Source organism: Oxyura jamaicensis, chromosome 13, assembly GCF_011077185.1.
Source record: "Oxyura jamaicensis isolate SHBP4307 breed ruddy duck chromosome 13, BPBGC_Ojam_1.0, whole genome shotgun sequence".
Lineage (NCBI taxonomy): Eukaryota > Metazoa > Chordata > Aves > Anseriformes > Anatidae > Oxyura > Oxyura jamaicensis.
In genome coordinates this window covers 8457745-8485255 of record NC_048905.1, presented here as the reverse complement: position 1 = coordinate 8485255, position 27511 = coordinate 8457745, and the positions used below count along the sequence as shown (strand labels likewise).

Genomic DNA, 27511 nt, shown 5'->3' with positions numbered 1-27511 from the left:
ACCAAAATGTTTTATCTTGGGTGTAGTACTGCAATCTGACCAGAACATGGTACCAACACTTGGAGGCTCAGATACCTCATCAACCTGTATTTCTTTGCAACACTGGTTAAAGAACACGGAAGGCTGGCTGGCAAAAGTCACAATAATTTGCCAGAATGGGGCGTAGCTAAAAGATAACAAGAAAAAGCTTCATCGCTGGACTCGGAGCTGGAACTTCAAAGGATCAGTTTCCTCTCTATTGCTTTTCAAGGTCAAGTACACATTCTGCAAACTGGTCTGAAACACCCCAGAATAACAGCATTCAGAACACCAACGTGACTTCCCCAGATGAGACATTTCACAGACCCCAAGTTAACATGCTGCTCAGCCTATTATAAGAAGTGACTAAATCTAACATTTAGTTTGCAGCCATGCTGCGATCTCCTTTAGGTGACACCATACACCCACCACAACTGGGTCCTTCCAGATTCCTTCTTGGCACTAGGCTCTCATACAGGGAAGCCTAATCAAGGATACTGTTACCATCTCACTATCAGAAGACTTCAACACTGCTTGAGATGTAATAATCTGACCTTGGTCACTGGCATCATCACCTCACAGCTGCAGTAAAAGAACAACTGATCCTCCTCATCTCAGAAGACTAGTGGGGAACATTGCAGCCCATATTCTAGGGATTATAGCTTATTGGAAGAAAACTATTTTTTCCTCCATTCTCTGTGCTTCCTATGAAAGCAGGGAACTAAGAACTGAACTACTTTTGAACTATGTTTTTGTTTGTTTGCAAAACAAAAACCTCACATCACCATTTACAGAAACCTAGAATAAAGCAAACTGTCTCTTCATGCAACACTTATTTCCTGCTGTGGTGAAAGGATAAGCGCAACGCATTACTCATCCAGTTCAATGCACTTCTGGAAGGCTCATGCCATGATGACCCGTGAGACCTTATTTATAAAGACAAAGGCAGAAAACTAACTCCTTTCTTCTGCAAAAGAAACAGTGACTTGGGCTCAACCTACTACCCTATAGCATTGCAAATTAATTACCCCTACACTTCACATTGGGAACATTTAATACAACATATCACATACCCAAAATATAGATTTTTTTTTTCCCCTATAACTGATTAGACTAAGAAGTTGCCTGTGTTAACTATATTAAAGATTTTCTTATAGTAACAATTAAAACACTCAATTGCAGAACTAAACCAGTTTGTTACAAAGGCCCACTTCATTTTATCATCTCCTCTACTCCTCTCCCACCAAGGGGGAAGAAGTACAAATAAAGGCTATTTACCATGCAGGCCTCCATTAGCGCCGTGTGCATCTCATCTGTTTTATGTTCTTGATCAGCTCCAGCTTCCAGCAAAAAACGAACCATATCTAAATGGCCTTCAAAATGAAACAGAACAAAATAAGCAAGCATTTAATATCATACGTTTTTAGTAGAACATAAAATGCATTTAATGGAATTATTTGATTTTCGTATCTTATTATAAATTCATAAGTTATAATTCAGAAATCTGCTCTTTAAGTCCTCTAACGAACATCAACTGCAGAACGGTCAGACATCACACCATCTTTTCCAATGATACTGCCCAACTATGAAATTAAGACAGACCTCTCTAATTCAAATTTATACAACAGGAACTTGTGACTTCAAGCTACAAAAGACTGCTTGTTCCTTAATGAGTATGTCGTTGTACAGTTGAGTAAGTGTTCCAAAGCAGCATAAATTTTGGAGGGGGAAGTTATCTTCTGAAGATAGGCCCGTGTAGATCTGAACTTAACTTTAAACTTTTTAATCATAGCACTCAGGAATATTTCTGAGAACTCCAAGAACGTGTTATGACACAATGTGTATTTCTGACACTACTTTGAATTAAAGTAGTGGAAGCCCAATGGATTACCATGGCACTACGTTATTTTATGTAGAAACTTTGAACTGCACAAGAAATTAAGTCCACAAATGGTCACAATAATGAATTAATTCATAAACATCTTCCAAAATTACAGTTGAGGAAAGAGCATTCAGTAATAATAGTAGCATTTTACCCCCATCATGTATTCTAAGAATATCTAGTCTAACCTGACATTTCACTAACAAGTAACATGTTTTCAGAACTTGCAGGCAGTTGGTGAGGGGAATCTGAAGGAAAAGGAAAATGCAGTAGTGGGGGAAGAGGAAAGTGGTGCTGTGCCAAAGCACAAGTTTGGACACAGACAGTCATAAGATTTCATCTCCAGCATGCTGAGTGTGTGTCTACCACATTTGGATACAAGTCTTAATACAGCTACACCAAGGATGAACATTTCCTGACATCAAGTTTAAAATTAAAATCTGGTATTCCATAAACAGTTCAGAAAACATTGAATTAAAGTTTGGCTGGAACCCTGAGTTAGACAAACCCCAGAAAATAAATTCCAACAACAAAAAGAAAATAAGGTACAAAATAATACCTTTGTAGCATGCAAGTGTAAGTGCACTTTCTTTGAACTCGTTGGAGTGAGTATTGATTCCTGCACCATATTCCAGCAATACTCTTGCAACCTCAACATGACCTGCACTGGCTGCTTCCATTAAGGGGGTATGCCCATTCTCATTGTGGTCTTCAATGTTAGCACCTGCTTTCAATAGCACCTTCACTATGTCAACAAAGCCCCCAGCACAAGCATAAGTGAGCGCTGTGTTTCCTGCAGAGAAGAAGTTTGCATGTAAGTCCTCTCCATTACCTAGTGCTAATAAAAAAACGTAGCTTTTAAAACTCTAAACAAAACCAAGTACATCACAAGCAGCAGCCTTTTAGCTCACAGTAATGTTACTCCAGCCAATAACTTCAACACAACTATAATATGAAAGTTTAACACTAAGCCAGTATTAGAAAAATTCAGCATTTTTTTCTTTAAGCTTCCTACTTCAGCACACACAGAGATCAAATAAGCCTCGAACTCTATAGTGAGCATGAAAATTGCTTGTTGAGTTTTGTGTTTTGTCTAAAATAGCATCCATTGATCCCTTGAAAAAAACATTTATAAAATTATTGCAATTTAAAACTCTAGTTCTGAAAATGACAAATCACATGTGGCCATGATTTAAATGTTACAGTAAATTTTAAGTTCTACTTAGTATGACTAAACATCAAGATAAAATGAATATCGCATAGTTCAACATCTGACTTTAATTTTAAAAAAATGTAAGTTCTATCTTAAGGTTAGCAAAAGTGAACAGCAGTTTAATACTCTCAGCAAGGTTAGTTAAGTTGTGGTCAAGCATCACCAAAGCAGACAATATTCAATGCCCAAAGGCCTGTAGCTCTTTTTTGGTAAAAGCAACAGACCAAAGTAACTGGTCTCGACCAGCTATGCTCCCTGGACTTCTTAATGGGTATTTTTGGATTATAAAAGTGAGAGAAGTTAAACTTCATGAATTCTTCTGCTTATCTAATACCACAACAGATTTCAGAGAACAGTGCTTTCCATTACAGTTAATATTAAAAGCAGCCTTCAGACCTTTATTTGGCCATTATTAAACATGTCCAATATACATCTAGTGTTTTCTTAACCATTCGTGTCATCTTTTCTTGTAAGTTAAGACATCAGATAAACCCCCTGACATTCATAAGCACTTGGCTTATGTGCTAATTTTGTTGATTCTTCGACTTCCTGCTTCCCAGTTACCTGTTGAAGACTGAGCATTGACATCTGCACAATGAACAAGGAGAAGTTTAACAATATCTACATAGCCTCCACTGGCAGCTGCCATTAACGGAGTTATGTCTCCTTTATTCCCTCGATCTTCAACATTTGCATGCATTGCTAGTAGCACCTAAAGAAAAAAAAGTTCAGTTAGTATGAATAAATTCTAGCATTGACATTTTGCTTTTAGTTCAGTCAGGCTTGAGAATGATTCCCCAGTCAGCCATGACATTCCCTTACAAATGGTACTCCCCAGGAATAGTGTATAATTACCACCTGTACCACTTCTGCTTCAGAAAATGCTGGTTTTCTACATTTGATCGTATATGTTCAAAACAACATTAAGTTACAGTGCAATACTGACGTTTTCAAGTGCCACAGGGCGATTCACTAACCAGAGTAACAGAAGAACTATAAACTTGCATTAATGACCGCAGACCACATTAAGTCAAGCTTACAGGTAAACAGTTTTCCCTCTGCACACTTGCCCATCACAAAAAACACGCAGCTGGTCACTTTCTGAGAGTCACCACTCAAACCAAAGAAGCTCTGCTATTGAATACACGTATATGAAAGTCAAAAATTAACGCAAACTCATGTACTGATGACACATGTCATTAAGAAACAGACTGAGTGACTGAGACCTAAGTCTTCAGAATGTAAGCCCCTGCATTTTTATTTTGCTGATATTTTAGATCCTCTTGCAATGTCTGCTTGGCAGAACACCTTGACTGCATCTAGAACAATGCCAGAAAAGCAGACAAATCATAAAGCACGAGATGCATTCCTCACTCAAGCCCATTAAATCTTAAGACGTGTATGATGGCCTTTAACATTAAAAAGACTAACAGTAGCTGTAAACCCACATTAAGGGGTATTGACTGATACTCCACTTAAGACTATAAAATTGTTTTAAATCGGAATATCTGAAATGTTTAACTATCAAAGAAACCCCTTAGACAATGTTTCATAAAGGCTTAGTTGCAAACGTATTTGTTACTTACTTGTGCTAATTCATAGTATCCGGCTGAACAGGCCAAGCAAAGGAGACTCTCCCCTTCTTCAGTATGTTCATTTACGCTTCTTCCTTCATCCAGCAGCTTCCGGACAGCATTTACATCCCCATCTGAGCATGCTTCTGCCAAACTGCGACTGGAAAATCATTTATCACAAGAGTAAGCACAAAATAGATCTACAATAGATGGGTGGGGTGTTCTTATGCAAGGAAAGTCTTTACTAATTGTCTTTACTTGGTGCTGATGACAGCACTAAGTTTTACTAGGCAATATACCTTGCAGCTTTATTTCTTTTAAAGAAAAGAGTACATATGTACACTATTTCCATTGGTGAAACAGAGAGAGAGACCTTGCTGATGTCCATATTAGCTCTTGTTCTCAGTTGCTAGCTTAACGCTAGCTCTTATATAGGCTACATGCAGAAAAGTTCTCAGAACAAAGTGATTTGCAGTGTGTGCAAAATACGGAAGTAAACCTCATTGATGCTATTCCCACTTCTCTGGAATACCAGATACACACAGGCTATGACCATGACAAACTACAGGTACTAAGGCAAATTTCCGCTAGAGATAAGGCCAAGAAGTGAACAGCCTAGCATCAAAGAGGCTACTAATACCAAATATTGCTAGAAAACAAACTTCCTGACCATTGTCTTTCTCAAAGTGGGACTATTTCCTTCTCTGCACTAGCCCAAAGCTTTTGTTTTTTAAGTGAACACACAAATTTCTTCTTCTTAAGCAGCCATTCCAAACAAAAACCCTTACCTCACCTAATGAAGTCTTAAGGGAAGAAAGGAGAGGAGTCTTACAAGACGTTTACCATATTTCCTTTCATACAACAGTAAAAGTACATTACAGAAGTTTTCATATGGATGAAATAAGCCAATTGAAGTACACACTTTTTTAAACAGCAATAACACCACAAATCCTACACGGAACACTAACTGATCCTTCAAAAGCCAGAATAGGTAATTACAAGCTAAGTATTAAAAGGCGATGACCAGACATCCCCCCAAGTGCTCGACATCTAAAAGCTCAGGAAGTTTATAATCACTACTTTAACCATCATTTACCTCTGCACTAAAGAGAAGAGCTATTTCTCCTGATACTTAGGAAAGCACACTAAACAAATCTAGAAAAAGGTGAGTGAGCTTCAATTTATTTTGAACCAAATCTGTCTTTTAAATCTTTTTCTGCACCAAAAAGTCTAATTCTAAAGAAAAGACAACTGCTAAAGCATGGCTAAACACTTGAGTGTAAACAAAATTAAGCCATTCTCAGTATCAACTTATCTAAATGATGACATTTTATTTGGAAAACACGTGAAAATACAGTTAATGCTGTGGTTGGAGAAGTAAATGGAGGAAGAGCCTTCTCCTAGAAACGGTAGTGGACTGTATGCGATGCATTCCCACTTGTATAATTTATTTACAAGGTATGGATGCTTAGGTCTTAAGCAAAAGCTATTATATTCAGATTCATTAAAAACCTTTAACTTTTCTTCTGTAAAAGAGATGATCATTCAAGAAGTTTATTTGCGCTGAAGAATATATCCATCTGACCACAGCATTTCCTCAGGAAAGTATGCAGGTTTCAATTTTTCCAAGGACTAATGGTTAAATTATATTAGGGCTTTATTTTAAAAGAAACTCATCTACCAGATACCCAAAAATGTACTAACTGGGTACTAAATAAATGTAACTAAACTGTGCTAGTCACTGAATCATCTAGGTTGGAAGAGACCTCCATGATCACCTAGTCCAACCTCTGACCTAACACTAACAAGTCCCCCACTAATCCATATCACTAAGCTCTACATCTAAACTTCATTTAAAGACATGAGAGAACAGACCAATCCCCACCTCGCTAAAGCCTCCTTTAAGGTACCTATAGAGAGCTATAAGGTTTGCCCCTGAGCCTCCTCTTCTCCAGGCTGAACAACACCAGCTCCCTCAGCTGCTCCTCATAAGACTTGTTCTCCAGACCCCTCGCCAGCATTGTTGCCCTTTGTAGTAGCAGCTGCTAGATAAAACAAGCTGAGATCTGACCTGAATAGAACATTCAGGTATCTGATCACTTATATTTGTGTTATAATCACTTTCAGTGTTTTGACAAAATTGATAATTTCACCCATATGAAAAGAAATAGACTTTAAGATTTCTGATCTGAGATTTGAAGTTCAACAGTTTATGCAGTCACACCATCTCAACAGTTCAGGAACAACTTGTATTCACTTAGAGTAGAAAGTACTTCAGGCCCCCTAACGATGCTTTGAAATTACCAATGGAGAAGCAAGCTTTTGGAGCTCAATTCTATAATTATGGGAGTTGAATGCTATCCTCGTTAATTATCACCTAAAAAAAGTTACCAGGTATATAGTTTTTTTTTTTTTTTTTTTCCCTTAAGTTCTTGGGCAAATCATCACTACCCTTTAACTATTTGTATTAGAAGTCGAAAGAAAATACTATGAACCAGATCCTTTAGTTTCCACAAAATATGTGGAGGCAGTAAATAGAGAAACATCACCAACTCTTCTACAGCTGAGAGCTTAACCAGTTTTGGAAAAAGAAATCAGTTATCTATTACACAGAAAGAACAGCACTTTCTCTAATCTACCAATTAGTGTTTTTGTACTTCTCTCATACTCCTGTGGTGACAACAGTAGTTACACCTTCAGATTCAATAACTTTGCTTATGCTAGTACTACAGCAGAAATATTACTAAGGAGCAACTGGAAAAAATAATTTGAAATTTAAAAACATACGTTTTATTATTCAAAAGCTGTGGGTGGGGAATCATCAATACGTACTTGTCCACTTGTCCTGCATTGTGATTGTTCTCTGCCCTCATCCGTGTCAATGCAGCAGCAGCTTCATCCAGTGCACAGCTGACAGAAGACGTCAGTCTTCGGAGAACCTCAGGATCTGCGAAGGCTTTACCATCGGCAGTGGACAATTTACCAATTCCTTCAGTGTACGTTCGTTCATCAGTGAGGTTAGTATGAAAGTCACACAAAAGAAATGCAAAAACACTATTTTAGATTTCAGCCACATGCACTATTAGTTGAAAATCATTTGCAAACATGCCAGAAAATCAACTACTTAAAACTGTTAATGCTCGTCTACAACCTGAACGTTTAATTAACTGTCATGGAGCACTGATAAAACTATCTTTCACAAATTAAAATACAAGTTAAAATCTTGGGGAGGGACAGATACAGGACTGTGGGGTTAAACCCACTCACAGAAGTATGGGAACAATGCATTATTCCACAGACTCGGATTATGGTTATCTACACGTGAAGAAGGATTTCCCACTTAGTTCACCCAAATCCACCCAAAATGCAGTGGATTTACCTCTGATACATTTTTTTCTTCCTTGAAGAGCAAGAAAAAAAGCTATAAAAATTAGCTTAACTTCCCACTAATGTAAGATTCTAAACTGTACAGTTCCAACGACAAATATGAAATACAGTATTTTAAGTATATTTGAAAATAATGTCCCCTCTATGCTAACATTTCACTACACAGTAGAAAGACTTAGATTCAATGAACTTGAACATTTTCTTGTGTTTTCTTTTAACCATTTTCTTTCCTAAAGCTACAGACCAAAGCTGCAGGGCAATACAGAATACTACCGAGAGCAGCTATTTATCTCATTCTTTTACACGGTTGATATAAAGTTACAGTACAGCTGCGTAGTTTTACTCCACAGATTTTACTCCATAAAGTTTATCACAGCCTTGAACGCGGTTATATTCGCACATACAATTGTGAAAATAGCGTAAAGAAAAAAACAGAGGTGTAACAAAAAAAAGTTTCACACGCCAGAGACAGCAAATGGTTACTAGTTTTTAGATTAGCTATCTTTACCAGTGATGGAACAGTAACTTTTCAATTCCTTAGCAGTTAAATTGAGTCAAATTAGATACAAAGCTCTGGGGGAAAAAAAAAAAAAAGGCATTTCCTATCTCTGGACATCTGCTGTTTGGTATGTGCACGCTTCCACAAGACTGACTGACCCCATGTTTCCCACACCTAATTTGCAGCTATTACAGTATAAATACTGAAATCACACTTTGAAAGTGTCGAATGCTGTCTTCGGACACTATTTCCCCAGTTTGAGAGCATCCGATTTATTTTACATTAACGCAAGAACCAACATTAGCCATATGTTTGCGTCCTAAAAACAACTTAGAGCAGCACATGAGATGCTTTGTCACATAACCTTACATCACTGTTGCAGAGCTGTAAGCGCTGCCTTAGTGTTCAAACTGTGTTGCAGGGAACAGTGAAGAAATCCTATTCTGTCAACTCCAGCAAGACACCATGAGGAGATGCAAAAAGTACTTAGATGACTGAAATTGAGAGTACACCGAGAAGACTGAGATGCTTAAGGTTTGTGGGCAGTTCTGAGTACATTACCTCCCCCAGCTCCAACCCCCTGTCTCTAGATCACTTTAGATCACTTCAGCAATATCAAGAAGCCACAAAAAGGAATTTATAAGAAGTTACCCTCTCCGGGGAAAAATGAGAAATCACAAGTAGATCCTAAGCACATCACACCTCTCTGGTTCTCAAAGACAGGCTAGTGCTAGTCCTGACCAACGTCCGTATCACACTACGATTCTGTTTATCTTCAGTCAAAAATGCCAGAACCATGCCGAGGAGGAGTCAGAGCAACAAAATGTAGGCTGCTGGCGATGTGACCCCTTCTACCTCCAGACTTGAGGCCCTAACCTTTTTAGCCACTGCTGCTAAACATAGCGAGGCTATAAACAGCAGGACTCAAACACCACAGCTCATACCTCGCGTATTAACGTAAACCACATGTGTTGGTAGTTCACAAAGGGAAGCAAGTTGGGATCGCTTGGGAGCAAAAAGCCTCTGCAGCCACGGCAGGGCTGCCCCACGGAGCAGCAGGCCAGACAGCGGGGTACAGCCCTCGTGGAAGCACACAAGGAACAGTTCAGCACTGGCCACGCAGAGAAGTCTTCTGCATGGCTCCAATGGCCCAAGGCAGCTCCGAGAGGAAATTACCCAAATGTTTACAGCAGCTATTTCTGGTGGCAGGGCTCACTTGTACTGACTTGGAGTGTATCTACAAGTACTGCCTAAGGAAAGAAAAGGAATTAAGATTTCACAACACAGCACTGAGACCTCATCTGGGACTAGCGTAACCAAATCTGACCACCACATTAAGCAAAATGGAAGCGTGCAAGAAAGAAGTCCAGAGGATTTAGAAAAATGATCTCTGAGCACAGGCTACATTTAGCATGCAAGGAGCATAACAGCAATTTTCCTCTACCTAGAATGGTGTCAGGAAGACTAAACACCTCTCTCCTGCAAGCAAAGGAGACGAGAAATAAAAGCTCCAGTCAACAAACAAAACAGTTTCCTGGCTATCTGCAACTAAACTGGATATCCAAATCATTTCAAACGGTTCAGGTAGTCAGACAGACAGGATACCTAGGCAGGCCTCCGTACATCGAGAAGGGATTGGGTGAGACAGCTGCAACAGATGTACGTACAGGTGATCCCGTCCCTCTATGGTGCGAGGGATTACCTACGCCTCTTAGGCTAATTCTTTGCTAATCTTAGAGCTGTAGAACCTGGTTAGTGCCCAAGAAGAACAGCTGTTGGATCTCATCAGGATGAGGTACAAGCAAACAGAACCTCCACGTGGCTATTGACTCCTTTACAGTTTTCTACTTTGTTCCAAAAAAAGGTGATATAATCCCAAGGACTTTCAGAGTGTAAATGGAAGCAGCCATTTATTTACACAGCCAACTGGGGCTCAGCTGCCCTGGTGCCACTCCTTGGTGTTAATTTCCTATCAGTTGGGGGGGGGACGGGGACAGGACACGACACTGTTGTCAAAACAGAGTTCAAGGGCATCATGACTCAACAACCTGATCGCATTTTTAACACGTGGTATAACTAATCCACAGCCAGCCACCTGAGACAGAGCAGACATTTGTTAGGCTGGAGACAGCGAAAGGGAGTCAGACTACAAGCCCTACCAAGCTGGATGCTGCTACTGCTGGCACCTGCCATTTATTTCCCTTTTGCAGGTTTATAGTACTATCTAAATAATAATAATTACCAACCAGCTCAGTTTTTACTTCTGTGATTTAGGATGACTATGCTGGAATTTTATTGCTGTAATACTCAGTCATCTTCTAACCTCCGATTTAATTTTGTGGCCACCTAATTCCCACTGGTTCTTGTGTCACTCCACTAGTTGTTTCAAACACCTCACGCATGCACAGACAGCAATAACGAGCTCTTCGTCTTCTCCCATCCTCCACTAGAAGCATCCTCAGGAGGATTCTCCATGCCTTTGATCACTTACGTGTGAGAAAGATGAACTCAATTTTCCACATTATCAGTCTCACTAGCACTTTCCTGAGTCTCAAGAATTGGTAAGGACTTAAGAAGATGCCTGGAGTGAAACCTACGGTGTTTGACATTCTGCTTACTGTGGCACAGTGTCACACTTTCAAGAGTCAAGCCACCAGAGATGCTGTATAACATCTGCTTCCCCCATGGTCTGATCACTGTTGCAGGGTAAATCTGTGGAGAGAACCAGGGAACCACCACAGACTGATCTTTACTGAGAACAGTCCACAGTCACTCACGATATGGAGACAGTGACGTTCTCAGTGCAAAGGTAAAGGTTACCACTAGAATTATCAAGAGTGTGTTTAGAAGCAAACCAAAAGGAACTACTTTTGTACAACTGCCATACAAAAAAAAAAGTGAATTTGGAAACAGATTAGACAGGTTCACAGAAGGCAGAGGCTTCACAGCAGTATTACAGACAGTGGCCTAGACAGTCACGCTGTGGAAGTTCCTGAACTTTGGAAGTTTGGAAAGATACAGAGAGGAGGGACTGCCATCTGCACTATGAGCTTCCTGCTTTTTAGGTGTCCACAGCCAGGCCACTGCAAGGCACAGGGAGCCAGTCACACCTTTCACCTCTATTTGTAGGAAAGTTCTTTAGGTGAGCACCTGTTGCTGAAGCCCCACGCTTACGAATCCACAATGCCTGGGAGATGCAAGTCCAGCACTGTTACATGACGGATGAAAAAAGAGCCCTTAATCCTGTTCTGTCCTGACTGGGGATAAACACTGAGCTCCTCCTCATCCAACACATCAACATGCAGATCTCCAAACTGAAGAAAAAGAAAGTATTCCAAGGGAACAGTTCTGAATTCCAGGATCTGCAAGGACATTAGTCCTTCCACTGGACCACAAACTACCGGATACACGGTGCACTAATTCCAGCTGCATCTGCAAAGGATCTTTCCACCAGGTTAAACATTTCAACAGTTTAACAGGTTAACAGAAAAAAAGCTTCCAGCACAACTGCCTAGGATGTAACTAGGTTGAGCCTGGAGCAACTGCCCCCTTCCCCCCCCCCCCCCCTTTTTCTTTTAATAAAAAAGCAACTGTGGCATGCAGCAAGCGTCAATTTAGAGGCAGATAATGCCAGATGCTCCAGAAGTTAATGCCATACTACTGAACTATTTAAGTTATCCTGAATTTGAGATACGTTAGACAAGAAGCTCACCTTCTAAGAGAAAGGTTTGCCCAGACATACACCTGTACACCTAAACCCAGCAGTCTGATCTGAAGCATGGACTTTCTCACTGACTGTCCGATCCACCAGGTTCTTGCTGCTGCTGGGTAGTTCAGTTGGGGATGTTCAGCCTGGAGAAGAAAAGGCTCCAGGGAGACCTTACAGCAGCCTTCCAGTACTTAAAGGGGGCCTACATAAAAGCTGGAGAGGGACTCTGTCAGGAAATATAGTGATAAGGCAAGGGGGAATAGCTTTAAACCAAAAGAGGGGAGGTTTAGAATAGATATTAGGAAGAAATTCTTCACTCAGAGGGTGGTAATGCACTCACACAGGTTGCCCAGAGAAGCTGTGGATGCCCCATCCCTGGAGGTGTTCAAGGCCAGGCTGGATGGGGCTTTGAGGAACCTGATCTAGTGGGAGGTGTCCCTGCCCATGGCAGGGGGGTGGGACTAGGTGATCTTTAAGGTCCCTTCCAACTCAAACCATTCTGTGATTTTACCATGAGGAATCAGAGATTAACGTTATCTGAAAACTATGTACGGGTATTTTCACAATTCAAACACAGAAATTAGAAGTCATGAGCAAATCTTGAAGAACCTACATAAACACCTCAGTCCAAAGTTATTTCAAGTTCACTGTAGTAAAGGAGTGAGTCAGGTAGTTCTCATTCTAGCAACCATTCCCTTCCCTTTCTATTTCAAGAAAAGGAACAATCGCACAGGAGCATCAATTACTCTGTCCTTCCTAAAGCTCCTATCAAGAAAAATACCGAAAAATAGTGTAGTTAGTAGCTCACAATTATCACCTTTTAAAATAGGTTAAAAAGACCGGCGTATGGGGCCCATATTCATGTGCATCACACATGACTGGTGTCAACATATGCTCGGAGCAATCTCCATTAACATTCAAAAGAGATCAACACATATTGCAAAAAGCTATGTCTGACAGCCCTCACCAAAAAGAAAAAAACAAAGAACAAAAAAACCCTGCTGATTCAGTGTTGATTGTCTTTCCCTCAGTCGATTCCAGCACAGGGTATGATGCAACACACACCTGTATCACAGAATCACAGGATGTTAGAGATTGGAAGGGACCTTGGAAGATCATCTAGTCCAATCCCCGTGCTGGAGCAGGAACACCTCGATCAGGTCACACAGGAACGCGTCCAGGAGGGTCTTGAAAGTCTCCAGAGAAGCAGACTCCACAACCCCCTGGGCAGCCTGGTCCAATGCTCTGCCACCCTCATTGTGAAAAAGCTTTGCCACACATTTAAGTGGAACCTCCTACGTTCCAGCTTGCATCGGATGTCACTGAGAAGAGCCTGGCTCCACCCTGCTGACGCTCACCTTTACATGTTTATAAACATTAATGAGGTCACCCCTCAGTCTCCTCTGCTCCAGGCTAAAGAGACCCAGCTCCCTCAGCCTTACACTGGTGTCTGGAGTTGTTCTTGCCCAGATGCAGGACTCTACGCTTGTTCTCATATTTCATTGGATTTCTCCCTGCCCAACTCTCCAGCCTGTCGAGGTCCCGCTGGATGGCAGCACAGCCTTCCGGCATGTCAGCCACTCCTCCCAGTTTTGTGTCATCAGCAAGTTTGCTGACGGTGCACTCCACTCCCTTATCCAAGTCATTGATAAATACATATTGAACAATACTGGTCCCAGCACCAACTCCTTGAAGGACTCCACTAGATACAGGCCTCCAACTGGACTCCATCCCATTAACCACAACCCTCTGGCTTCTGCCCTTCATTCAGCCAGTTCACAGCCCACCTCACTACCCTATCATCCAGGCCACACTTCCTCAGTTTAGCTGTGAGGATGCTGTGGGAGATGGTGTCAGAGGCTTTACTGAAATCAAGATTGACCACGTCCACTGCCTTTCATCATCTATCCACCTGGTTACATCCTCATAAAAGGCTATCAGGTTGGTCAGGCATGACTTCCCCTTGGTGAAGCCATGTTGACTGCTCCTCATGACCCTTTTATCCTTGATATGACTACAGACAAAGCCAAGGATGAGCTGTTCCATCACCTATCCAGAGATGGAGGTGAGGCTGACCAGTCTACAGTTACCCAGGTCCTCCTTGTTGCCCTTTTTGAAGACTGGAGTGACATTCGCTTTCCTCCAGTTCTCAGGCACCTCTCCCGGTGCCCGTGACTGAACAAGGATGATGGAGAGCAGCCTAGCAATGACTTCCACCAGCTCCCTCAGCACCCATCCCATCAGGGCCCATGGACTTATAGATGTCCAGCTTGCCTAGTCGGTCCTTAACCCAGCCCTCGTCACCCAAGGCAAACTCCTTTATTTCAGCTTCCTCCTGGACCTCAGGGGTATGGGGCTCCTCAGGACAGCCTCCGGCATCATAGACACAGACAAAGGCCATTGAGGCCAATCGCCAGCTAACAGGCCAAGTTTTTGACCTCACATTTGTCACAAAATCTAAAAAAACTTCAGCTCACATGGAACCATCTGCTAGCTGATGGAGCTTAACTGAATCTTGTGTTTTCTTAAGGTCTCGAACCACTCTTTCCACAAAGGCAAGTTTTGATGCAAATGGGGACAGCTTAAAAGAAGAATGAAATGAAAATCAAGGTCAAGAAACATGCCTTATTTTTAATGGTATTTGAAGAACCTGAATATGCATGGAATACAAGTAGCTGATTCTACTTTGCTTTCCAAAAAACATTTTGACTTCAATGTCATACCATAGAAGTATGTAAATCCTCTTACGAGGCCTCTGCCCCTAAGTAAATATACTGGTAGCAAATACCCTATTCACCATAATATTTTTCATGTCATCTTTCATATTATTAACAATGAAAATGAAATTTGAGTAGAAACCTTCATTTAAAGTTCTTTATTCTCCATCTCCCAACATATAAAATGACACGTAGTTCTGTGTCACAAAAAACTTGCGTATCTTATTCTATCACCATGCTACCCAGAAAACTTTATCACTTTTTCTCATCCTTAAAGAGAAATCTAAGCTTTTAAATATCTATGAAACACGTTATCGCCTATTAGTGTACCATTATAAGATTACCCATCAGTGCTTAAATAAGCATGCAGTTTCATATATGAACATCTTCAAACACCAGCCATTTCTTTAAATAAAAAAATACCATGAAGTAACAATTGAGTCTCCCTTCCTGCTCCAAATTCTTCCCAGATCAATCTTTCTACAGTGTACAGTACCATACTCAAATATAGGGAAACTTAATTCCTCTTTAAGAAAAAGGATTACTCCCAAGAGGTGTATCTGAATGCAAATCAAATCAGACAAGACTACGGTGACACGGATTTGGTCACAGTATTTTCAAACACCTGATCTGTACTAGCTCAGACTAGCCCAGTTCACTGGTCTGTCTTCAGCAGCATGAAAAAAACATTCCAGAATCAGCTCTGATTGCTTCTCCACATTACGCATGTGCTTAAATTTTAACTTGGTGGACCACTACTATATTTATTGCTAAAATCACAATGTTATCTTAAATACAGCAGGGCTGGATCATCCAAGCTAGTTGTACAGGCTTACTAAATTTAATGCATGGATATATATTCTCCCTGCTTTCATGCCCAGTACCTTCAGAACATGCTGACAGTATTGCGTTGCCACTTCATGTATCAGAGCTTCTGAAGCTGGTTCGCTCCTTTATGGCATACCTCTTGTGCCTGCCCCAAAAATCCTTTCCAAGATCAAATCCTCTTATGCCTGCCCCATAAACCCTTTCCAGGATGAAATCCAACAGATGCATATCGAACCCCCACCCCAAAGTCAGGATAACTCAAAAATCAGGAATTAGTAAGATGCTAGCTTCTAGCACAGATATAAATACCTTAGGACAGGCGCTGAATCTGCTGTTCTCTACTCCTTCCCTTTTAAAAGATTTAGATTTTGAAGGAGCCTCAAAATAGAAGAAACTTCAGCAAGAGGTCATACTCAGTTCCTCAGTTCAAAACCCCTCTCCTACAAGGGACTCCTTCATACTGAACTAGATTTAACGCTTTAAGTTTTCCCAACCCAATCCTGAGATGATGAGAAAAGTTCAGCATTTTTGCTGGAAACCAATCATGCAACAAGGCAAATGAAGCATCGTTCTGCCAGGACATTTTATGTGAGCAGCACATCACTGGCATGCTCAGTAAATCTCAATTCAGGAACCATTTAAAACACACTAAGCTTTTACTGTCTCATGGGATGCCTCCAAATGAAAGACGGGAAAAAAACATTTGAAGTTATCAGCTAACCACCTCACGTGTGCAAACCAAAGCTAGCCACAAACCCTCCTAATGCTTCAATTCTTCATGCTGATGCATTTTCAAAGTACCAGCATTTTTAGTACCCTGACCTTTATCAAAAGGCTTCTTCATAGCAGTAAAACCCTGTAATTAGCACTTCCATACCTCTATCCAGCCAGAAGTTTCAATCATACAGCATGTAGTATAACCTCTGCTTCAGGGACGCGGTGTCTGTTGCACACCTAACTCTGAGCTGATCCATGTGGGTTAACTGAATTTGGCACTGCTGGGATGCATTTGAACAGCTGTGCCTGCCCAGCTGGGCCACCTTACCTCAGCAGGATTGTGGCCAACTAGCGCAGAGCAACTGCAAGATGTCCCTGCAGAAGGTCTCGCTCCTTCTGGTCTTCCTCAGGCTACACTGAGGAGTTGTTCAATCCAGTAACTCCCATCAATGGGGCATCCCACACAACTACAGAAAAAAAAATCAAGCCTTCCCAAGCACAATGCCTCTACAGAAGCGAGAATTATCTTCCCTATGGACGGTACCGGCAAATAGAGGATTCTAAAGGATAAACTTCGGCACCAGAGGCAATCTGACAGCAGACAGACCTTGCTTAACTTGAGTAAGCCTTCGCTATCTTCCAAAACTCTTCTGCAAATAGCTCTACTGGCTTAAGAGCTCCTGTGAGAAAAGGAGCCAGTACTGGGGTCAGAAAAAAACTCTTATTATAGTACAAGTGAAACTTGAAGTTATGCCTAACTTGAAAAAAAAATCAGACAATGGCAGTGCTAATATTTAAAATCCTGGCATGTCTGAAACACGAGCTCAAAAATCACAAAAGGCTTGTAAAAGTAGACAAATTTGTCTTGATTGGGAAGGAACTGGAGGAAGAGCAGGACTAAGGTAACAAATTCCAAATCCCTTACGAGAGAAAAGCTGCCTACCAGGAGAAAAGAGAACATCTTGATTGCAACCACAGACAGAGAACAAACATTTTTATTACATAACAGTGAATTATTTAGACCACAGCTAACAAGCTTATAGAAGCTAAACCTCCCCGAAACATGCTTTTGTTTCTTTGAAATTTCTCACTTAAAAGAAATTTTCCCCATAAATAAAGCTTTAGTGCTTTTCTGGAGGGAAAAAAAGACAATATAACAAAATGTTTCCACATTTTTCAATTGGTCGTTACAACACTATCAGTCCCAGGCAGGGAGCAGTAAGAATTTGATATGGTATATTTTACTTTATTTTTCTAAAATGCTAAAAAATTACATCGAGCCTTTAGTCTTCTCAAAGAGAAAAGTACACCTCTGTCATCTTCAACAAAGAATATCAAAATTACAGCCTCATCTTATTTCCAGTACACCGAAACCTTACTGTACCATTAAAATTCCTGTCCTAATGCAATAATTTATCCCTTACATACATTTGATACAAACTTTCGCTGCAAAACTGTATTTTTCCCAGCATCACTACGTGCACCTAAATTTCACCCTCAGTTTGCTTTTTCAACCCTTGTGATTTTACTAATGCCCTTCTTCTCCCATTATACAAAAAGTTAAGCAAGTTCTTTAGTTACCTCTTCTTAAGTTGAAATATCAGGAGATATTCTAGTACTTGGCTGCTGCCAGAAAGGCAGATGACAGTACTCCTCCTGCTCTTCTTCAGCCATCTGTATCCTGGGCTACATCAAAGCTGCACGACCAGCAGGGGAGGAAGGTGATTGTCCCCCTCTGCTCTGCTCTTGTGAGACCCCACCTGCAGTGCTGTGTTCAGCTCTGGGACCCTCAGCACCACAGGGACATGGATGTATTAGAACAAGTCCAGAGGAGGGACACAAAGATGATCAAGGGGCTGGAGCACCTGTTCCATGAAGACAGGCTGAGGGAGCTGGGGTTGTTCAGCCTGGAGAAGAGAACGCTCCGGGGAGAGCCTTCTCCCCAGAAGCAGCAGCTTTCCAGTACCTGAAGGGGGCCTACAGGAAACTGGGGAGGGTGGGGAACGACACTACTCTTTGTCACGGTGTGCAGTGATAGGGCAAGGAGTCATGGTTTTAAACTAAAAAAGAGGGGAGATTTAGATTAGCTATTAGGAAGAAATTCTTCACTGAGGCACTGGAACAGGTTGTCCAAAGAAGCTGTGGACGCCCCATCCCTGGGGGTGTTTAAGGCCGGGCTGGATGGGGCTTTGAGCAACCTTGTCTAGTGGAAGGTGTCCCTGCCCACGGTAGGGAGGCGGGAACTAGATGATCTTTAAGGTCTCTGCCCACCCAAACCATTCTATGATTCTATTATTCTTATTTTTCCCAAGGCACTCCCCCCAACTGCAGTACACCCACATTTTGGAAAAAGGAGTTTTATGGCAGAATGGCAAGTTGAACGTGACCAGCAAAGGCTCTAGCAAATACAACACCTGGGAAGAGGAGAGCCAATTGTGTTGCTAGGAACAGAGGAAAGATTCCTGCCTGACAGTAAGAGCAAATAGGCACTAAGTTACCTCAACCACAATTTTTCTGTACTAGTTATTCAGAACGTCCAAATGTTTAGGTTTCCTACCTTTAGGAAAAGAAACTAATTTTGGTTTTCCAAGATTTTCTCCCTTTTATATCTCTAGCAAAGAAACATTCACCTGATTACAAGGTCACAAGTTACCAGATACAATCCCCAATGCTTCTGATTCTTTATGGGAACCCAGACATTTGGCCACGTCCATTAGAAATATGGATGGGCATAAAGTCATGCTGATAAAGCAACCAGGTACACTTTATTTCCCAACATATTACATGTTGTTAGTATGGAAGCATCACATATGACTCCTACATTACAGTCGCAGACCTACTTTGTCATCAGCCTTTTTCTGTTCTTATCAATTAGCTACAAAATCCGTACCTGAGTCCATGACAGGAGGGATGCTCGTACAGAAAACTGGAACGGTCAGCCGCTGCTTTTTCTGCACCAACGATTAGCAAGTTTCACCGTTCACAAAACTCCTATCCTTTCATCACAAGGGTGATTTTTCCTCAGTTGGAGCCTAGCCGTACGTGTTCTTGCCAAGCACCACAAGTTCTTCGGTGCTCATGAAGCAAGAACAGGACACAGAACTGCAAATTAGCTGCAGATGTTGCATGGCAATGCAGAGGTGGATATGCCAGCAGTAATCACAGAAGGTAGAAAGGTCTCAAAGGGCAAATGACTTTCACCCATCTCACTGCACCTAAGCATCTGGTACAAGTATCTGCTTCTTGGATCAGCTCTTGCCTTACAGAAGCAGCTACAATTAACACACAAGCAATAATACAGTAAGAACTTGCCATTTCTGTCAAAGTCATGATCTAAACAGCAATTCAGTGACTGAACTGCTTTGAACAAAGCAAACTAGCACAAAAGCTGAAGAATTTTATTCAAGTATGGGAAAGTACTCATATTTCTTCTAGCAGGTATGCAAAAAAAAAAACAATTATGAACAGAACAGACTTGGCTAGATTGGTCTGAAGGGCCCACTTTTTTTTTAAACATCTGCACTGGGAGAACTAAGCCTTGCTTCAGAACCTAGTGGGTACACATCCACCCTTATCGAATGTTACAACCAAGCCAGGCAAAAACTATTTGGTGTGCATTGAAAACTATTACACGTGAATCCCCAGACAGAAATTCTTAGTCTCTATCTACCGCCAATAACTAGGCTTCAGCTGACACCTAACTGCTAGTTCAATTGCATATTTGATCCTACAGCATCCCTGCTGGCCAAAGCATTTGCTCAACTAACACTCAATAGGCAGCAAGATGGAGAGGTAAGAAAGCATCTTCCTCAGCCCCAGATCTTCTATTTTTGAAAACAAACTTAAGTTTCTTCAAGGAACCTGGCTTAGGAAGTTAAACTAGATCTTTTTAACGTATAGCATTAAGGACTCCTACAAAAGTGGCTCTTAAACCCTGTATTTGAGTTTTGGCTTGCAAGACATTAAACGTACACAGACACATTTGAATTTGGATCTGGGGGAGGAGAAAGCTTCTGTTTGCTAATTAAGAGCTAACAGCAGAACACCAAACCAGAAAAAAAAAAAAGACATCACAGGGACTGCTGAGTGAGAACTGTAACAGAAAAGAGTCAGAAAGAGAGACAAGAAATTGCTCCAACTCTGGGACATCTGCAACCCAGTCTAACTACAACTACTGAAAGCCACATGTAAGCCTGGCTACAACTACATGAAAGCCAGGGATGGTACCTGCAGCACACATTTTTCCCTAGATCCCAGCTGTAAAGATCCCATGTCAAATTAGGAATCTAAACTGGAATATGTAGGAAAAATGTTCTGTATCTTACAGAAAAGTACAGTAACTTGCCTATTTTCCCTCAGAATATAAACTGGTTTTAGTGCAGTATTACAGGAGTTCTGACAGTAACTTAGATGTTTTCCTTAAGCCAAGTCAGAGTAACAGCTAATTCTATCAGCTGCAGTGATGCTTTTGTTTGTTTCTTTTTGATTAAAAAAGCTATTCTACCCAAGACAAAGTCTCCTTTCTAACTTGGTTTTGATTGCAAGTAAATTTAATCTTGCATTTTACAGGAATATTCAAAGCACGATACTAACTTAAATCCAAATAAAAAAGGACGGGATTAAGCACTAGTTTAAGCACTACATTACTATGGACATGAATTTGTTTTGGAGCACCTCTAAGATTAAATGGGAGGTACCATATATTATATATTGTTTATATTTGATATTATAATATATACTGTATATTGTATATTAAATATAAGCTTATTGCTTCACTTCTGAATTTTCTGCAATGACCAAGCTGTTTGTTTTTGTTTGTGTGTGTCCTGTGTCCCGTTCCCCCACCCCATACACAAGTAAAAGTCTGCAGTACACACCCAGAAAGATTTCCCATGGCAGCAAAGTCTCAATGATTTACTTGGGTGCCTGAACACTTCCATACTAAGCCTTCTCTTCCCTACTCAGTTACCTCCTGCTACATCTTTTCCAGGGCCACAGCATCAGCAAGTATTCAAGAACATTTATAAACTCAAAACCTTGCCTGGTTGTACCCCATCTGACAATACCACCGCTATTAGCTAAGAGAAAACGTCAACTACAAGCTGAATTGTTTGCCTGGATTTGTTTAGCTTTTAAATGGACAAACTCAAATGGCAGAGTCAGCACATCTGCCCTAGAGACAGTCACCTGCTCGTGTCCCTTCAATGAAGCGTGAGTGCAAGCCATGCATACCAGCACGCTCAGCTGGATTGTGATGACAGTATACAACACTAAATGAGCATGTAAGAATTGCTATCAACTGGTGAGCGATCCAGCAAGAATCAAAGGAGCTAGGCTGCAAATTGAGAGTTCTGGGCATCAACTCTGACGCACTCTATTTCTAGGAAGTATCCAGACTAGGGACTGAGGAAAAAAAATAGATTGCTGGGGTCTTTAAAACTACTTTAAAGCCCTAAGTCGCTCTTGGAGAATTTTATTCTATTTGAGACTGTAGTGCTTACAATACTTCCCTATATAGCTATAAAGGCAGCAGCCTTATTAATGATCCAGGAGCAAAAACCATCATGAACTTTAAGCGGCCTTGTGTTTTAGTAAAGAGATGTTACGTTGTTTAGGAGGAAGGAATGTGGTATTGAGATATGCTTGCAGCGATAAGAAAACTTACCTTGGAAAAATTTAGACAACCACCATACTCCCTGGTGCAATTAGGGGGAAAATCAGTGTCAAGTCAGATAAGGGAAGAAACATTACCACCTCACAGAGTTAAAAAAAAAAAAAGTCAAAAGAAACTTGAAAAATAACAGGCTGGCAACTGAAAGCCACATAGTATTTGCGAAGCATCGGACAGGTTGTGAACCTGGACTACCCTGTCAGTGGGGAGACGGGAAGGTCCCAGTCACGGAGAGATAAAGCATATAAACTGTGCTAGGGAACCAGTAGGCACACTCCTGCTTGCGGGACATCCGCCATTGCAATCACGAATAAAAATGAGATCCTCGCCTGTGCCTATGTTATTAGCTACAGAATGTTTCTCACATGAACTCTGTAAGGAAAGTCCCAAAATACATTATTTACTTCATGCCATCCAATACGGAAAAATTCACAAGGCTCATTTCAGTATTTTACAGGAAAATACCAAGGCACCAAGGCTAACAGCAGGCAATTATTCTTTGATTTCTGATTCTTCTTTTTATGCCTCACTCAGGTAAGAACTAGTATTTCCTCATTTCAAGTCTAACAACTGCTTACATCCAAGAATCTTAAGGATACACCTCAGAGAACTACGACTACCTCTGAAACATGGAAAGACAGAACTTAGAAATAACATTGTCCACTGCGAGAGGTTAAACACCAAAGGGGAAAAAGAAAAAACATATCCCTGAGACGCTTGATGAAAAGAATAAAATTCATTCATACTGTAGAAGGTTCACAAAATACCTATTCTTCACTGCTACCATTCCAAGCCAAATATTATATACCTCATCTACCTCAGGGCTTCTGACTTTTGGAAAAAAACATACACTTTTCAGACACCCTCATCTATTTGGTGGCAGAAGGTGAAAATAACGGAATTACTTTCTGATCTTTAAGTAACCTACGGCTTATGGAGGAAAAGCATCATCACTCTCTGGACACTAACAGCAGGATACGACCTCTGTGCACAATCAAGATGCAGGAACAGACCTCAAGTAACCTGTAAAGGCTAGTTATCGGCAAATATCCTACTTGAACCCCAAATTTGCAGCATTCAGCAAGAAACTGAGTCCAAGAGGACCGCAAACGCTTTCCTTACTCAGAAAATAGCTCTGGTTCACTACACAGCTCAGCAACGGAGGAGGGAGGGTGTACTGTCATTAAAAGACCATTATGAAGATAGTATACCTAGGAATGCCACAGTAGATTAGAGTAGAAATCCACCAAAATCAGGATCCTACTCCCTTCAGAAAGAACATTAAATAATTTATTTTACCATGGGCCAACTTTAAGAAAGCACACACCCACCTACCCTGCATGTGTTAGAAAAAAAAAACTCTACAAGAAGAGTCCAGGAGATTCATCCCATCATGTTTTTAATTCCTTGGGATATCCTTTTAAAATTCAAAAAAATCTCTCTCAAGAAACAAAAAGGAAGGCAAGAGAAGGCTGTCGAGAGATGCTCTTTCACCTAGGTCTGTACCTCTAACAAATTCAGACAGTTCTGCTTCATCAGATGGAGGTTTTTGTCCATCAGAGGTCACAGAATCAAGCACAGCATCACAAAGAGCAAGCTTTGCTACGTTTGTTTGGAGCAGTGTTGAGAGAAGTTGTAATAAACATGAATCAAATGGATCACTTACAGATGAAGTTGTTTCAAATGACTGAAAGATTCAGCAGATTAAGATTTTAGTAAAGCAAACTTCTTCCATCATTTCCCTCCAGATCTTTGTTTGTATCTGTACAAGAAACTAAAATAAATTTGTTCTTCCTCATATTCTATCTTTATCTACAGTCCAGGAAGATCAGGCACTTGATATGCTCACTGTAAGAGAGCTGTTAGCCAAAAGCATGGCCACAATGACATTTTTCCTCTTTTCTTTCCCACCCACTCCTTACCCTGCAGAGGCTTCTAAAACCTGGTGCTTGCTTGTTCTGACAAAGCAAGCCAAAACCAACTAGAAGTCCGGCCAGGCTGATTAGTCTATTCTCTCTAGCTGTGTCCTTCCCCTGTTACTCAAAAGCCGTATAATTCTTTGAAAGCAATGATAGAACTTCAGCCTTTATAATGATTCTGAGTCAAGCCGTTCTTCTCAAAGGACATATTCAAACAGAAATATCAACAAATACATACAGACATACAGAAATAATCAGCTGTACAAATACAGAATAGCTTGTTCAGGTAGGTTTTCAGAAGAGTACTGGTAGAAGTCAAATTCAATCTGTAAATCAACATTTCCCCCCACAAAGAGACAGTCAACAAAATGTGATAGTTAAACAAAAGCCCATCTTGCAGGGCAGATGAAGTCATACTCCTACTCTCTATGAATCAATAGAGCTCAACTTCAGTAATGTTACTAAACTGGGGCGACAAGCCCTGAAGAACACGGATCACATACAGACTCCAGAGAACAAGAACAGAAAAGCCTAGCTGGAATGAAAATGAACTGAACTTAGATATGGTGCATAAAGCAAGAAGCTAAAGCAACTGCACCAAAAAATAAAAATAAAAATCAAATGCTTTACTAGGACGACTTCCTTCCTCTTCCTCATGAAGTCCTTCCAAAGCAGTTTAGTGTTCCCTTGTCCCCCAAGTTACATATTTATCACATAGGATTGGAAGTTTTTTCTAAGTATCAGTCCTCAGTCTTAAGGGTTACAGTCGGCTCAGCGTGCCGGGAGCTTCCAGTGCTGGAAGTGGTTTGTCTAACCAGTTCTTAAAGCCACCTGTCAGGAACGGCACAGACATGGCTGAGGTTGCCTGGGGAAAAGGAAGAGAAGGAGATAAAACTAGATTTGAGATTTCTTTCAGCCCTATTATTAAGTTTTAAGAAGCTGTGCGAAACATGAGTGAAAGGTAATGGCTGACCGACAAGGTAACATTGGTGTTGTAGAGATAATGCTTTGTTACACGGGTGGAAAAAAGCATTTACAGAACTGCACGGTACTTTTGTTTCCACAGCAAGTATTTTCCTGATGGATAAAGCAAGGATAAATTTCTGCAATGCATTTTTAATTAAGTTTATTGGTATGTGTCTAATCTTCAAATATTTCAATACTTCATATTCATAAATACTATTAATAGAAGCACTTAAAGAATGTTTCAGCAAGTTTAGGATCAAAAGCTACCTATTAAAAAACAGTATTGACAAAAAAAAGCGTGCAAGATGCTGAACATACTACAGCTTGTTTTAAATAAAGAGATGTAACGTCTTCACTTTCAAAATAAGGTCCTTAGAATTTATAATAGGAAATGAAAGTGCTCAGGTCCTATTGGAAAAAAAAACACTCTCGATCCCGTAAGAAGAACCAAGAATGAATGGTAATATATTTTGTGTATTTTTATTTTTTCATTAGCCTGGTGAAAAATAGTCTAACTTTCTAGAAATAAACAAAATTTGATCATTTAAGCTATGCAATTTTTTTCATATTTTTACTAGAAACTAGCATGTACTGTGATTACTCCCCAAACATAACGTAGCAGTATTTTGTCAAAGGTGACTTACCAATTGAAAAGAGGATCACATCTACCTGTTACACCGCAATAACACGCTATTTAGTACAGCTATAAAACTGATAGAACAGCGTATTGTAAGCACACCAAGAAGTCACTTCATTCTTCACAAGTCTCCTGAGCCACTTGTCACAGCGCAGAGACAAGGTTTAAGCGACTCTTCGCAAGGTGTCAGGTAGCCTTGTTTCAAATGTAATTGTTGCATCTCACAGCCTACTGCCGTTCAGCCCCAGAATGGGTGGCTTCACATTCAGACTACCCTGAGCCTGACTTACCAGTCTGTCTTGTGCAGAGTTAAGTGGCTGGCACTAATTACTTCAATCACAGTTCATCATTAAGTTCCAGAAAGTCAAAAACTGAAATCTTACTGGGGAGATTCAGAGCCTATTTCTTCACAGAAAACAAGCATAACCACAGACTTTTATCCTGCCTGTGTAACCGAGTTACTTATAAGTGAGTCTTCTTGCAGGAGAACAAGCAAAGGAGAGGCTTTTCACACAGGCATTTCCACCTTCTCACTCCTTTCCCCCTGTGCTGATGCACCTGGGGAGAAGAGTTATGTTTGATGAACTCCATCCAACTTGCAAGCACAGTAACTGCTTCATTTCATACCGTTACCATCTGTGATCATCTCTTACACAGGCATCACAAGAAGAATCACACCACAGAATCACAGAATGGCCTGGGTTGAAAAGGACCTTAAAGTTCATCTAGTTTCAACCTCCCTGCTCTGGGCAGGGGTTGCCAACCACTAGAGCAGGCTGCCCAGAGCCGCACCCAGCCTGGCCTTGAATGCCTCCAGGGATGGGGCATCCACAACCTCTCCGAGCAACCTGTTCCAGTGCCTCACCACCCTCTGAATGAAAAACTTTCTCCTAGTTTCCAACCTAAATCTCCCCGTCTTTGTTTAAAACCATTCCCCCTTGTCCTATCACTATCGAGGCACGTAAACAGGCACATAAATGTAACAGAAGAACACAGCAGAAACACACCACACACAATGAAGACACATTCTGTTGTAAGCTATCTGGGTCAGCAGTAATATTTACCAGCATTTCAGCTTCAAGTAACCTGTGGTTTGAGCTAGTTTTCTTTTTCTTCCCGTACATGGTCAGTATCACACAGCCACATCACTACCTTGCATGTGGTATTGCTCTGCACTATATTTACATAACATTTACATAACTATATTTATATGACAAGCACAAAACTCAAGATGACCAAAATAGAGTTTTTGTTTTCATATATTGCTTCAATATACTGCCAACAGTCTTAGTACCTGGCCTACAAGAGCCCCCCCAACCTGTGCAGGTACCAGCTCCGCAGCGCAGCTGCAGCTCCACACACCTCGCTCTGAGCCACCTGCCGTACCACAAAGCCCCAGCGTAAGTTTCTTTACCCCTCCGTGAAGCCTGAACACTGTATTTCCACTTCCATTAGTGAAGGAAGCACGCACATCCCAGTCTAGGATTCCCACTCAGTGCTGGCTGAACTGCGTTCCAATCCCATGTTAAGGACTGTCAATAAAGCACCAGCTCTTTTCTCCTGCCCGAACTGTCCCCACTTTCAATCTTTGGCTGAGGCTACTTGAAGCACTAATATAACCAGACACCCTCAAAATAATACCAACTGGAAAAAGCTTTTAACCAGCAGTATCGCCATATTAGAACCAAGGAAGTGGATTTTGCCTGGCACATGAATCCAACTTGCATAAAAGACAAGACAGAAGTAAAACAGAAGAGAGAAGTTAATAAAAATG

General features: G+C 40.9%; 1 protein-coding gene across 1 annotated transcript in view; it reads right to left on the bottom strand.

Moving 5' to 3' along the window:
- Positions 1-27511, bottom strand: part of LOC118173971 (ankyrin repeat and KH domain-containing protein 1-like) — a 116048-nt gene that overhangs the window by 65252 nt on the left and 23285 nt on the right. Inside the window, exons 4-8 of the mRNA XM_035338943.1 lie at positions 7520-7676; positions 4700-4847; positions 3678-3825; positions 2460-2693; positions 1297-1391 (exon numbers count right to left, since the gene is read on the bottom strand). Coding sequence (XP_035194834.1) covers positions 1297-1391; positions 2460-2693; positions 3678-3825; positions 4700-4847; positions 7520-7676 — 782 coding nt within the window. The remainder of the gene's footprint in view (positions 1-1296; positions 1392-2459; positions 2694-3677; positions 3826-4699; positions 4848-7519; positions 7677-27511) is intronic.